General features: G+C 44.0%; 2 protein-coding genes across 6 annotated transcripts; both read left to right on the plus strand.

The window, feature by feature from the left end:
• Window positions 1-230: 230 nt before the first annotated feature.
• On the plus strand, window positions 231-9,552 carry LOC136550382 (peroxisomal (S)-2-hydroxy-acid oxidase GLO4-like). 5 transcript variants are annotated; one of them, XR_010782265.1, is made up of 4 exons: window positions 231-606; window positions 2,585-2,701; window positions 8,839-8,943; window positions 9,087-9,120. XR_010782265.1 is itself a non-coding variant. In XM_066541937.1 (3 exons), exons 1-3 carry the CDS (start codon window positions 3,989-3,991, stop codon window positions 9,264-9,266), a joined length of 300 nt encoding a protein of 99 aa, XP_066398034.1. In that variant the 5' UTR covers window positions 3,944-3,988; the 3' UTR covers window positions 9,267-9,552. The 5 variants fall into 5 exon arrangements, 1 of the variants encoding a protein (XP_066398034.1); XR_010782263.1 differs by lacking the exons at window positions 2,585-2,701; window positions 8,839-8,943; window positions 9,087-9,120 and adding exons at window positions 991-1,086; window positions 1,171-1,619 and having other exon boundaries at window positions 231-423; XM_066541937.1 differs by lacking the exons at window positions 231-606; window positions 2,585-2,701 and adding an exon at window positions 3,944-4,003 and having other exon boundaries at window positions 9,087-9,552.
• Window positions 9,553-11,796: 2,244 nt separating this feature from the next.
• LOC136549122 (uncharacterized) lies at window positions 11,797-12,249 on the plus strand. The gene has a single exon (XM_066540411.1). The coding sequence runs from the start codon at window positions 11,797-11,799 to the stop codon at window positions 12,247-12,249; it is 453 nt and encodes a 150-aa protein (XP_066396508.1).
• The last annotated feature ends 2,394 nt before the right edge of the window (window positions 12,250-14,643 follow it).

The raw sequence follows: 14,643 nt of genomic DNA on the forward strand, positions 1-14,643 counted from the left end.
ATCTAGAAGTAGAGCTTTCGGCCACCGTTGAACTTATGCTATGTGTAAGCTGTTTTCAATATCTTCTTCTATCTTTAGACATAGTGAGTGAGTGTGCTACTGCTTACTTTTGCAGGGAAGCCGAGGGACCAGCAGACTCAGAGTTAAAAAAATAACAGGCAACTTGGACATAACAAAACCAGGCACGGTACCTAAAAAATGAGGACTTTGGACGAACAAGTAGGAGATTTATTATTTTGATGGCCTGTTAGGGAAAAGGGTAGAGTGGTTGGTGAAGCATTGCTGTCACTTTTGATTCTGGGTGCAGGATCAGGATGTGGCCACCACTGGCCTTGTCCTCTACCTGAGTTTCTGAAGCTGCTGCCTTTCACTCATCTTTCTGCCATCCTTGACTGCGGTCCTTCCTCCCCCAAGTCCCTAGAGGTATGGCGCTGCGGCTGACTATTCCTTCTTCAATTCACTCATGTAGTCATGTATGAGGAATTTTCTCTCAGTTTTGTGTTCCGACCATGTGGCGAAAGCCTGTGTGCATCTTCTTGATTTCCGCCGAACCCTAGGTGGATGGCCATGTTAGATGCTGCTGCAAATCTTGAATGCTCCCCAACTGTAAGCAATAAAAGGGATTGCCATACTAGACGGCCTGCCAATTTTGTACAATCCGCGTCTATATCCGGCATTCCCCCAGATATGGGGGCTGTCTTGAATTCAGTGGGGCACCCGTTCGGTTGTGATTTCTTCAGAAAAATATCTTTCAGTTGTGTTGGTCTTCTAATAAGCGCTACATCACTCATTAGCCTGTTCGTTTGGCTGTGACTTGTCGTAAACGATCGTAAATTTTCAGTCGGAACAGTATTTTTCTCTCACACAAACTAGCTAGCAGTACTTCTTCACGAATCAGCAACGATACGAACCAGTCAACCGAACAGGCTGATGAGTGCTCAAGTAAGACAATCTGTTGTAATAGGAGCTGCTCTTCTTTTTCGGTGTTAGGTGTTGGGTCGGTGGTAATCGTGGGATTACTATTGGCCGGTTGTGTACTTCAAACTCTACTTCCTCTCAATGAAATACGTGTCCTAACCGAAGAAGGTAGGACAATCTGGACTTCCCTGTACTTTTTAGTCCTGCAGATTCTTAGTATTCTGACTATCTCAGTTTATTTAACCTTTGCAGCAGAAGATAGCAGTATGTTTGGTCCTAACTTAGATATATGTATCTGAAAGCTTAAGTGTTTTTTGAAGAGAAGAATTCTGGAAACTTCAGTGACGGCATGGGTTTCAGCTATAGCAGTCTTACTCGTCCTTAAAGACAGAGAAGAGATTAATTCAAAGTTTAGAAAGAATAGGTGCTATGGGCGCATCTTATCAAGTTATCATTTATGTGGGGAGGGAACGTCTATTGTGAAAATTGGAATATTCCCTAACTAAGTCTGTATGATTGTGACATAGGAGTAGCATACATAAATACATCAAAGGGCAGCATGCATTTACATGTATTTAGCATGCCAGCGCACTTCTGAATAATGAAGTGTGATGAATGCTGAACAGATTGAGTTATGTTTCAGTTGTGATGAGTAGGACCGATACTAGATCTGAACAGTGATTTCAGAGTCATTTGAGTTTTCTCGTTTCTCCTTCATTGCCCACTGTTGTTACAGATCAAGAGTAGAAATCCACTTTGCTGCCTTTTGTTGTCTGTGCATTGTTGTGTCTAGCTCTAGCCAGAGTCGCTACAAAGTATGATCCGCAGTAGTTATTTTTGCAGTACATAACTACTCCACCTAAAACTGCAAATTGGAACGCAATGTCTTCACTGAAAAGTGAAAACATATGTAGATCAATTAGTCAGTATGTCCTTTCACATCTGATGGTTGAAATTTTCAGTTGCAATACTAGAATCTGCTGGCTTCATCGAAACTGATTCATAAATTTTGAGTTCACTTAAATACGTTGATGCTAGTTTTGTCACATGGTACTTATTGCTGTATTCCGTGTACATATGGTAGTTTGGTTTTATCTTTCATTTGCATTTCTAGTAGGGCTCAATTGTTTCGGTTAAATGAACATGTCCTAGTGTTTCTTAGAAGGGTTGTGAGGGGATACGGTTGGCAAAGATGAGGCAGCAGGAATTTTACATTTTATACCAAAAATAGTAGTTTGGCCACACATGTTTGGTTATCTTAAATCTTCTTCTGATGCCTAGTATGTAGATATTCCTCCTTATCTATTGGGCACTCTTAGAGAAAATTTATATTGTAAAACTTCAGGTCAATCTACTTTGCTTAACTCTAGCATTTACCTAGTTTTGAACTAGTTTGAACAATTGAGGAACAATGCAAAGTGGTAATCTTCCATTCCAAATAAAAGGCTAGAAGTAAAATGACTATATTACTCTAGTCGTTATTATTGAAGCATGCAAGTATCCTAAGGTTTTGTATGTGTCCAAATTGACATGTTTTAGTGCCTGTACTGAAAAAGGAACATTTTGTAGCCTAATTTTCTAAAATTTTGAACCTAACGTATGACTGTAACTGTAATAGATATATTTGCAACATAAGAATGACCTTTTTAACAATTTAATGAAGCAGAATGGAGGATAATCTACCAGTTAATGTCCGGGAATACCAAGAACTCGCCAAGAAAGCACTACCAAAGATGCACTATGATTATATCAACGGGGGAGCAGAGGATGAGTATACACTGAGGTAGAATATTGCAGCGTATGGAAGAATTCTGTATTGTTCGCCTCACCAATACTTTTAAACCTCATTAAGAAGTGGGTCCTTACTTTTTGGCATCGATTATACAGGTTACGGCCACGAGACCTTATAGATGTAAGCAAGATAGACATGTCAACAAGCTTATTAGGATATAATATGCCATCACCAATAATTAGCAAATCCAGAAGGTACAATATCAAGTCATCCAAGTTTTAAATGATAAAACCTGCTATGTATCTCCACAACCCTTGGTTAAATGTTCATTTCAGGGGAGGTGGCCAAGCTTCCCATCGCTGGCAGTGCCTCCCTCTGGATCGGATTAGGGTTAGGACAGTGGGGCTGTTACTGTAGCGGTGAACCTCGTGTCAAGAGCCGTTTGCCCCACCTCCTCTTTATAGGCACTATGCAACGGGGGCCCACTAGCCACTAGATGGCTGAACGTCCCCGGTTAGGACGCGGTCAAGGGGTCCGTCTCAACCATTGGGTCAAGACGGATGAGATCAATTCTAACATTCTCCCCCTTGATCTCAACTCATACTTTAACTTTGAACTTTGACTTTAATCCCTTTCACTTTTATTTGTTCCATCATAGATTAGTGCATAGAGCATGCTTCATCGTCACGGTCAATCGTCGATAGACTTAACAGCTACAATACACATCTCTGTTCTGAAACAGATTCTTTAACTTTTGGGCCCTTTATTGTCCGGAAATCATAGGCTATACCATAAACTCATGTCGATTGTGTGTTCTCTAAACACACTGGGTGGTAAGTCTTTTGTACGCGGATCCGCAAGCACTTGCCTGTTACTTTAATACTTTTAGTATGATTCCGGACTTTCTCCTTCACAACGTATAACTTTAACGTCAATGTGTTTGGCACCACACTTGACCCGTTGTTATGGGAGCGAACTATTTAGATGGTTATTGCTGTTGTATACCATTATCAATTCTGGGTATAAGTTCTTTTAACCATTTCGCCTGTCCTTAAGCCTCATAACAAGCTATACTGTGGGTATGCATATTTGATGACACCACAACTGTTTCTTTGGAGCTTTTCCACAATAAAACTCCAATTGCGGGTGTTAGCTACTATGTGGATTTCACTAAACATCTCGTCAAAATTTAACATTTGTACCTACAACTATTTGAGAGTACTTATTCTTTCTTACTCACCATGAGGCCTATAAATCTTTGCACAATTATAAAACATTCTCAACTCCATTCCAGTGATCTATATCTGAACTGGACTTCTGCCAAAACATTCCGGATACATGAACTATGTCAGGGTAAGTTCTTACTTATAAGCACTCATTAAGCTTTCAACAGCTGAAGCATATATGACGTCCTTTCGATCTCACATTGGTTATTGGAACACTGAAAGTTTCCAAAACTATTACCCTTGACTATAGGAACAGACGCCGGTTTATTTACATATATACTTTATTTCTTTATAATCTTCTCTAAGTATACACTTGAGATAGTTCTAATACCCCTTTTCCTTTTGTCTCGGTAAGTTCCAATTTCTGGAACGAATGACGCTTTACCAAGATCATTCTCATTTAAACTTGAGGACAAGAATTGTTTCTTCTCCAACAGTAGATTAACACCACTACTAGCGAGTAAGGTGCTACCCACATGTAGGATTAGGAAAATAAATTTCCCATGTTTAAACTTTGCATAAATACAATTGTCCTCTACATTCCCTTTAAACCCAAACTTTCTTATTGTACTGTCAAACTTCAAGTACCAATGTTTTGAAGCTTGCTTTAATCCATAAATGGATTTCTTTAGACAACATCCCTTACGTTCTTTTCCTTCCACGACAAAACATTTTGAGTTATGCCATGTAAACTTTTCCATACAAATCCCCGTTGAGGAATGTGACTTTACATCCTTCTGATGTTACTATAAATCGTAACGTGCCACTAACACCATTATGATTCTAAAAGAATCCTTGCATGTTCATTATAATCTATTCCTTCTCTTTGTGTGAATCATTTCGCCACAAGTGGTCCTTTATAACTTTCCATATTCCCTTTGGAGTCACATTTGTCTTGCAGGCCCATTACAGCCTACTGTTTTGGCTCCATTGAGAGTTTCTTCTAAGTCCCAAACATCGTTGGTATTTATCGATTTTATTTTATCTTTCTTTGCTTCTTGCCATTTAGACGAGTGAACGCCTCTCATGGCCTTTTTTCAAATGAGTTGGAATTACCCTTCATTTGAATTTCTTTCTTAACATTGACTCTTTAGTCACCAGAAATATCTGATTTTCTTATTCTTTGAGACCTTCTGGGGCCTCGTGGCACTTCTTTCATATGGGGCTATTGTTACTCTTCATTGCCAAAATGCTATTGTTCTATAGCCTCCTGTATCACAAGATCCTTATTTACTTATTCATCTTCTTTAAGAGCTAACATCAGGTGTTGTATATGTCATACAACATCAACATGTATGAAGCAATTTGTTGCTCTAAAACACTGCAGTGGATATGTAATCCCACTTCTATTCAAGCCTTAGGTATCTACATACCATGCTCTCCCAGATTACTCTATCTTCTGTAAAGATGGTGTATCTTCAAATTTCTTATTTTGGGTTTAATCTGCTAAAAACTCATATGACGCGTTTAGCACTGCCTTGATAACTCTGAACTCATCCAGTATGAATACTAGCCGACTATGCTATCTTCCTATTGGAATTGTAAAAGATTCAGGAATTTAGCTATTTCTTTACTTTAGGGGTATCGTTATTATGACCATCTTACTCCCTCAACGATCACATTTTTATAGATTACTTTTACCTTCAATGCATAGTATGCATTGCATTATCTGAAGTATAGGGAAGTTTCTTTCTTAATTGTCTTTCTTAATTAATCTTACATTTCTCCCCCTCGAAATGTGGTATGAACTTTTCTACCATAATTTCGAAACATTTAGAACTCTTGTGAATGAGAAAACTTTGATTACTTACTTTATTCACATGATTATATCATGCAAACAAAATTCGTATGGGAGTATATTTTCCTCATTACACTTCAAAACTCAACATAGTCTATTATTATCAATACTTCTGCAAGTCACACTTGCATATCATTCTTATCTTTTGGTTCACATGCAACTTTCTTTTGTTCCTAAACTCATTGAGTACTTAATGACCATGACACATTCAAAGTGTACGGTCAATACTAGGATAGCATAAGAGCTATCCCAAACTTCTCTCCATGTGCGAGATATTTCTTTAGAGCACATGAGTCATCACATCCTCCTCCCGCCATGTGGGATAAGTACTATGCCAACTTTACCCTATCATGTGGGTATTTTCTCAAACTTTTCCCGTCATGTGGGTACTATCACAAACTTTTACCGTCATGCGAGATAATTCCCTTAAATGGACATAAATGCCAGGATTGGCTCGTGTTCAATCATCAAATTCAGAAATAAATCCGAATATTCTTTTAACACACATGTTTAATCTAATGTTGGTCAAATTAAATATGTATATGACTTTTACAACTCTCATAAGTGAAACTGAAATAAATTCTTCTTCACAGAGAGTACATAAAAGACATTTCTCAATGAAGACTCTCATTGATCTATCTCTTTTCTTGTATCAATATTCTAGAATTCTTTTCTTTTGAAGCCATTCTTTAAAGAGAACACAATCCCTTAAGTAATGGCATTCTTTCATACATAATTTGCCCTTAGACATTTCATCATCTAAGTCACAAGTACCCAGCTCATTTCTCTTACTGCCTTCAAGAATGAAAGTACGGAAGTCTTTTGTCTGAAAAAATATTCAACAATAATGCTCATTAAACTTTGAAATCTTTATGTTTTATTCTATATCACCGATGGGCAGAAATAGAATAAAACATCATTCTTCTACATTAATTCCACATCACCGTTGGGCAGAAATAGAATTAATGTATAGAACCTCAATAATCTTAAAAACATAGAACTGCTCCTCAGAATTAAATTCTCCCGTTGGTTCGAATTTAATTAGAAGACAATCAACTTCATTTCAGCGAAAACATGAAAATACATTTATCTAGTTTAAGAGCATTTCTTGATCTTTATCTTTTCTCTGAAAAATTGGTCACTTTGATGCAAAATTCATCAGAGATTTAAATTTTAAACGTAGAACTCATAGAATTATAATATTGTTATCATCAACGTTGGTCAGAAAATAACAATACCATAATTTAACTTTAACTATCAATCGATTATTCCTCCAATTAATTTTTTTCTCTTTGGTTTCAATTTTAACCGGAGGATTAACTTTTCATCATTTACTGAATAACTACAACTGCTCTTCAAATTAAATTCTCCCGTTGGTTCGAATTTAATGAGAAGATAATAAACTTTAACTTCGCAGCGGAAAAAAAAAACTTATTTTCTTGAATTTTACCCACAGGGAAAATCACTTTTCTAATTTCTTTTGAGCCAATTTTCATTTTTCAATCTTCTGGAAAAAAAAGAAAAAACAAAAAATCGGCTCGCGGGCTCATTCTGACTGTTTTGGCCCAATAACCAGCAAAAACCGGCTCGGCCCACCACTCCGCGCGCGCGCAAGCCGCACCCAGGCCGCAACGTGGGCCTGGGCCGGCAAAGCTCCGCCTGGGCCGCGACACTGGCCCGTTCGATCTCGGCCATCAGCGCCGATCCGACGGCCGAGCGCGCATTTCGCTCGGATAAAACGCCGACGCCGCGCGCCCCCGAGGAAAACCCTAACCTCATTCTCTTCGGCCCTCTCTCTCTCTCTCTTCGCAGCGCAGCAGCACCGAGCGAGCAAACAAGAGCGACGACGACGAGAGCGAGCATAGAGCCCCAGCGCCGTCGCCGCCCCCTCGCCAGTGTGCGCGCTCCCCAGCGGGTGAGCGCGTCGCCGTCGAGCGGCCTGGCCACGGCGCCCCTGAGGCCAGTTTCGGCGAACAGCTCCCCCCGAGTTCGGCCCTCTTTTCCCCGCGCGCCGTTCTGCACGACGGCGAGGTAGACTCTCTGGGTTTCCCTCTTCCCCTTTTCCCCTTCTTTGGTTCTCGTTCTCTTTTGGTTCTGATTCCACCGATTTGGGGATTAGCGTTAGGGTTTCGGTTCCTATTCTTCGTCCCCGAGTTTGAGTCACGGGTTTAGGGTTCGGATCAAGCGGTCTTGAGGCCGAGCCCCTTCTATCTTCACCCGTTTAGGGTTAGGGTTAAGGAACCCCTTCTATCTGCTCAGATCCGAAGGATCTAATCCGTTCTTTCTTTTCTGTTCTTTTGATTCTCTTCCCGTGCGTCAGCAAGCCGGCGGCGGGTGCTCCATCCCGCGTGAGGCGGTAGTGACGGCGGCGGGGAAGCCCTGGTAAGACTTCCCCGGACCGTCCAATTTCTTTAGGGTTAGGGTTTGGGTTCACTTTTCCGAGTCGAATTCGGTTCTTCATCTTTGTTTTTCCTACTCGATCTACACGGAACCCGCTCTGATACCAATGTTATTACTTTGGACCATCTAGGTGTAGATCAGAGGGTGATTTCTATTCTTTTCGGAATAAATAAGTGGATGATCTTGGGACACGAACTAGAAAGGGTGACTAGAGGAAGAGAGAGAGAGAGGTGCAGAGGTATCTGACCGTCAGTCTTGGAGGAGGAGTCCACCGTGGTTCTCACCGTGGTGGTGGTGGTGAAGTCGTAGACGTCCAGTGATGGTGAAGAGATAGCAGTGACGTCCCGGTAGCGGCGTGGACGTCGGGGTGGTGCAGGGGCAATGGTGAAGATGCTGGCGGTGCTTCCCGTCGCTGGCAGTGCCTCCCTCTGGATCGAATTAGGGTTAGGACAGTGGGGTTGTTACTGTAGCGGTGAACCTCGTGTCAAGAGCCGTTTGCCCCACCTCCTCTTTATAGGCACTGTGCGACGGGGGCCCACCAGCCACTAGATGGCTGAACGTCCCCGATTAAGATGCGGTCAAGGGGTCCGTCTCAACCGTTGGGTCAAGACGGATGAGATCAATTCTAACAGAACCCGATCGCTGCATCATTGCATGTGTGGGACAGTGGGCGTGCTGTTATTGCGACGTGCGGCGGTAGCGGCTATAAACTGACAAAGGGCCTCCGGGGTCGTCGGGGTGTCGTGTTGTGTGCTGCATTGCAGGTGGTTAAGGCGGTGGTGGGGGCCGTGCTGGTGCTGGGGGACGGTGGCGTCCGGCGGGGCACCGACGTGTTGAAGGCGCTGGCGCTGGGCGCCAAGGCAGTCATGGTACGTACGTACGCAGCTCCTCTCCTCTCGCCGAGCAAGGACTTGCTGGGCATGCACGGGCAGTTTCGGAAGAGGAACCGAAACGTGGACAGTTGGTTGGTTGGTTCGTTCGTTCTGACGAGGATGAGCGCGTGCGTTTGCAGGTGGGGAGGCCAGTGTTCTACGGGCTGGCGGCGCGCGGGGAAACCGGTGCGAGGCACGTGATCGAGATGCTCAACAAAGAGCTGGAGCTGGCCATGGCGCTCTGCGGCTGCCGGAGCGTCGCGGAGGTCACCAGGGCGCATGTCCAGACCGAGGGCGACCGGATCAGGGCCCTGCTGTGACTGAGTCTCTAAGTGAGGCTGCGACCCAGCGAGCGACCAATCTGGACGGACGAACTGAATCCATTTATACTAATACTATACTACACAAGAGTCCGACCATCGTGCTGTCAGGGTTGCGATATATGATTCGTGCTGTCAGGGTTGCGATATATGATTATATGAACGTGAGGGCATGTGATGTGACATTGATTATTGCCTCCACAAATATGCTTTGTGCGTCGCCAAGATCCAACTTACTATTACCAGAGCCTGGGCTAGATTAAGCTTTCAGTGATTACCTGCTCAACATATCTTGAGAGCTACTTTTCAGCCATAGAATAGTGTTTTTCTTTTACAATATTTCAACATAAGCATTAGCATAAGTCAAATTTCAGCATAAGCGAACACGTGAGAACATTATCATGGAGCAAGTCTCGTAGATGCTGTTGCTGAGAGCGTGTGGGCTCACTTTGTTTGGTCTTCACCGATGGATGCTTTGCTCTATGGGTGGATGCTTTGCCACCATGACTTTGTCTATCTTGTAGGTGAACCTTTGCGTTGATTCTTTTGTTGCAGGCTCGGTTGTAGGTCTTGGGTGTTGAGGGCAATTGCAATTTCCCCTTCTTTCTCTCTTCCTATGTTTATTCCAGGTCATTCATCACTAGCTTGGTGGTTTGTAATCTGTGCTATGAGGGTTCTCTAACAGCTATGATTCACTCCTCTTAATGAAAAACAAACTATATTCCCCGGTCGCAAAAAAAAATATCATGGAGCAAGTAGTAACATTTCAAGCTCTACCCTCCAAGTGACACAAAATTACTTCTTCATATGCTTTCCATATGCATTTCATGTAAACCTCTTCTTCATATTCTCCTTCAAGTGCCTAAATACAATGGTCACCCAACGCATCGTCTCGGACCCTCACGTCATCTCGGGCAATTCGAGGGGTGCTCGGCCGCCGTCGCCGAGGCCTGTACCGTCCGGCCGCAGCGAGCGGTGGCGACGGGCAGCGGTGGTGCCCCTAAAAAGCTACGAAAGATTCCAAATCAAGAATAGTGGAATTCAAACCACACAGGTCCAGCCTTATAACTACTCCTTAGGAGAATAGGGCTCCGTATCTCACCTTTAGGTCCTGTTGGGCACAACTTCATCACAGGCTCTTTAAGCTGTTTGGAGCCGTTTTGCGCTAAACGAGGTACAACAAAATAGCTCCACCTTCGGAATATGGATAAATTCCGAGATGATCTTGCATGGGCAACATATCTTTCTAGATCATTATAAGCATATATGTTTTATGAGTAAAGTGCACCGGTGGTCCTCGAACTTGTTTGGCTGTGTCATCCCGGTCCCTAAACTCGCAAATCGATCGTTCAAGTCCTCAAACTTATTTATCTGTGTCATCTTAGTCCTTAACTCTCAAATCGCTCGTTTAGGCCCTCAAAGTTGTTCGGCTTAGGTCCGTAAACTTACGAATCACCCGTTTAGATCCGCAAACTTATTCAGTTCTATCATCTCGGTCCCTAAATATTGTAAACTTGTAAATTCAATATATATTTATAGAACTGTTCAAAAATTATAAATCTAATTTGGTTAGACTTTTGGTAACATGTACTTTAAATTAGAATAAAAGAAATCATCATGTATTTTCTATTATAAAAATATATGTGACTATTTAATCATGTAACTACATAGTTAAAAATAGAAAGTACATGGTGATTTCTTTTATTCTAATTTAAAGTACAAGTTATCAAAATTAGACTTATAATTTTGGGATAGTTCTATAAATATATATTGAATTTACAAGTTTACAATATTTACAACATTTAGGGACCGGGTTGACACAACTGAAAAAGTTGGAGGACCTAAACAGATGATTTGCATGTTTATGGACCTAAATGGTACAGTCAAATAAGTTTGAGGGCCTAAATGAGTGATTTGCGAGTTTAGGAATCGGGATGATACCGATATGTTTGAGGACCTAAACGGTCGATTCGTGAGTTTAGGGACTGTAATGACACAGCCGAATAAATTCGAGGACCGCTAGCACACTTTATATTATAGACCAACACATATCATGACTTTGCACAACTACTTTTGCAACGTTCAGATGAAACACATAAAATATACATCTGAAACGCATGAAACACACGGTTGCAACGTGTGCTCATTTACATGCTGCTTAGGTAAATGGAGGCTCATCGGCGTGGAGCTCGATGCCACGGAGTGGCGACGAGGTCGTCGATGCAAAGCTCATTGGAGGACCTCGGCGGTGGGCGCAACAGGTAGACGGAGCGCGGCCGTGGCGGGCGGCACGGTGGAGGCAGCGAATCCGTGCAGGCGAGGCGCGTGACGGAAGGGAGCAAGTGTCGCAGGCGAGTGTGAGCGGCGTGGGCGGGAGCAGCAAGGCGGAGTGGGTGCGCGGCGTCCGGATCGACGAACGCATGCATTTAGGGCCTGTTCGGCTGGTATTAAAGCTGGCTGATAAACCGACTGAAGTTGTTTTGTTGTGAGAGAAAAATGCTGTAGATTCGTGGCCGCTGCCTCCATGCGCATGTCGTTTGGTGGCGCCCCCGCCCTGCATCTACGCCACCGTTCGCTCACCACTGTAAAAGCCGCCTCAGCTGGACGCCTGGACTCGTGCTCGCCGCCGCCACGAGCTCAACGCCCCGCACACCGGCCCGCGCGCCCCCGTCAGCCATACCCGTGCTCGCCACGCCGACCGTCTTGCCTTCCCCGCGCTCGCCACACGTACGGCTACAAGCTCGTGCACCGCCGCACGGGCAACCCACCGCTGGCCGCCTCGCCCGTGCGTGTCGCTTGGCCCTCGGCGCCTCGCCTCGGCCACGCCACGCACGTTCCGAACACGCCGCAGCGCCCCTGGCCGACCAATGGGTTGGGCTGCGCCAGTGGGCTGTGCAGATCAATTTGTTCGCCCAAATCACCACCGTCCCTCTCCCTCCGGGCGCCGCTGCGGCCTGCTTTGCTCCCCACCTCTCATTCCTGATGGTGTGCCCCACTTCTCGTTCCTGATGGGTTAGATCGTGGATTCGTGGTGGAGGCAGATTCGTAGATGGGTGTCGTTGGTGGACAACGGCACCGACCTGGAACCGGAAGCCGTGTCTGAGCACCCTGGTCTCGTCCTAATTTTTTACAATTTAGTCTGTTTTTTAAGAAAACTTACGTCTAACTTTCTAGAAGACTTAAACTTATCTTTAACCCTGAGGTCAGCGTTAGGACTCATGACGTTAGGGTAACACGTCTCGGCGCCACAGATCACAGATCTTGACTCCGAGATGTCTGACCGTGTATAGCAGAGCATTCTAGGTGGCGTTGACGTGACCGATACCTCGGCGCCATGTATTCTGACGTTGAGCATGAATTCAGAGCGCGGTGGAGCAGGCGGCGGAGGTCGCTGAGGTAGCTGCTCTGCTAGACCGGGGCCCTACTGAAGTGAAGCGACTGCAGGATCACAGGGAACAGACAGGGGCATCTGTTCCAGAAATTAAAGGCCCGGTCAAGAGTTCGGGTGTGTTTAGTCGGGTGAATTTAGTAATTTGGGCTATTGTAGCATTTTCGTTTTTATTTGACAATTAGTGTTCAATCATGGACTAATTAGGCTCAAAACGTTCGTCTCGTAATTTCCAACCAAACTGTGCAATTAGTTTTTTTTCGTCTACATTTAATGCTCTATACACATATCGTAAGATTCGATGTGATAGGTACTGTAGCACTTTTTTGGATTTTGGGTAGCAACTGAACACGCGCTTCATGGAATGCCAGCAACTCATCAGCTGTTACCTGTCTACCAGCTCCATTGCTTGCAGCAATAACGACCCCCGTAAGTACCACTACCACAGTACCAGTTCTGCAAAGATCGATAGATGCGGTTGCAGTAACACACTGACCCTGGCCTTCATCAGATCGATCCCATGCCCCTGGTTCGCGCCAAACCTGTACAAACCCAGCGGCAGCGGCTTAAGGTCCGGTTTAGTTCCTAAAAATTTTCATCCTAAATTATCACATCGAATCTTGCGCCACATACGTAGAGTATTAAATATAAACAAAAAAACTAATTGCACAATTTGATTGAAAATCGCGAGACGAATGTTTTAAGACTAATTAGTCCATGATTAGTCATAAGTGCCACGGTAACTAATATGCGCTAATGATGGATTAATTAGCCTTAACAAATTCGTCTCGCAGTTTCCAGACGAGCTATGTAATTAGTTTTTTATTAGTATCCAAAAACCCCCTTTCCGACATCCAAAACATTCAATATGACATTAAAAAATTTTATTTCACCAACTAAACATAGCTTAAATTTCCGCTGTACGTGCGCAGTAACTGCAGTCTCTCTCTCAATCTCTCCCTGCAACTGTAACCTACTGTGCAAACCTAACAGCATTGAATCATCATCAGTTCATCACCATCCTGGATTCCTGGTTGTGGTGCTACCAAGCATGCATCGAGCCGACGACGATGCTACTTCTAGGACCTCTTCACACCGGCCTGCTCTCCTGGGCCTGGCTATAAGTAGCAGCGCCAGAATGCGACCTCACCGACATTTTGGCAAGCTCCATCATCCCAGATTGGCATGGGATCGATCTGATGAAGGGAAAATCACATGAACATGAAGGCCAGGGTCAGTGTGTTACTGCATTCGGATCCTGAGATTTACTACTACCGCATCTATCGATCTTTGCAGAACTGGTACTGTGGTAGCGGTACTTATGGGTCGTTATTGCTGTAAGCAATGGAGCTGGATGATGAGTTGCTGGCATTCAATGAACTCTTGATCGGGCCTTTAATTTCTGGAACAGAAGCCCCTGTTTGTTCCCTGTGAACCTGCAGTCGCTTCACTTCAGTAGGGCCCCGATCTAGCAGACCAGCTACCTCAGCGACCTCCAGTGCCCGCTCCACCGCGCTCTGAATCCATGCTCGGCGTCACTATTCTGACGTCGAGATATTGATCACGTCAACGTCACCTAGAATGTCCTATTATGCATAGTCAGGCACATTGGAGCTAAGATCTATATCGCCGAGACGTATTATCTCGACGCCATGAGTCCTGATACCGACTTCAGCGTCCAAAGATGAGTTTAAGTCTCCCAGAATCAAACATAAATTTTCTAAAAAAAAAGCCAAATTTAGAAAATTGTGGCGGCTCGTCTCGTCGCTACAGAGTCGCTGACGTCGCTGATGCTTCTGCTCTGCTTCGGTTAAGGGTGTGCTACTGGCTGGTGACAAGATTTGGTTAAATTTGCCCCCATTTTTTAGGCACAGAAGGTGTTTGCGGTTTGATACCAAGTGAAATTTAACGATGTTCATTTGAGTTTAATGGCAAAGCGACAATAATGGCACCGGAAACTAAAATTACGAACCAACGACAATCATCGTC

Source organism: Miscanthus floridulus, chromosome 4 (genome assembly GCF_019320115.1).
Source record: "Miscanthus floridulus cultivar M001 chromosome 4, ASM1932011v1, whole genome shotgun sequence".
In the NCBI taxonomy this organism is placed as follows: domain Eukaryota; kingdom Viridiplantae; phylum Streptophyta; class Magnoliopsida; order Poales; family Poaceae; genus Miscanthus; species Miscanthus floridulus.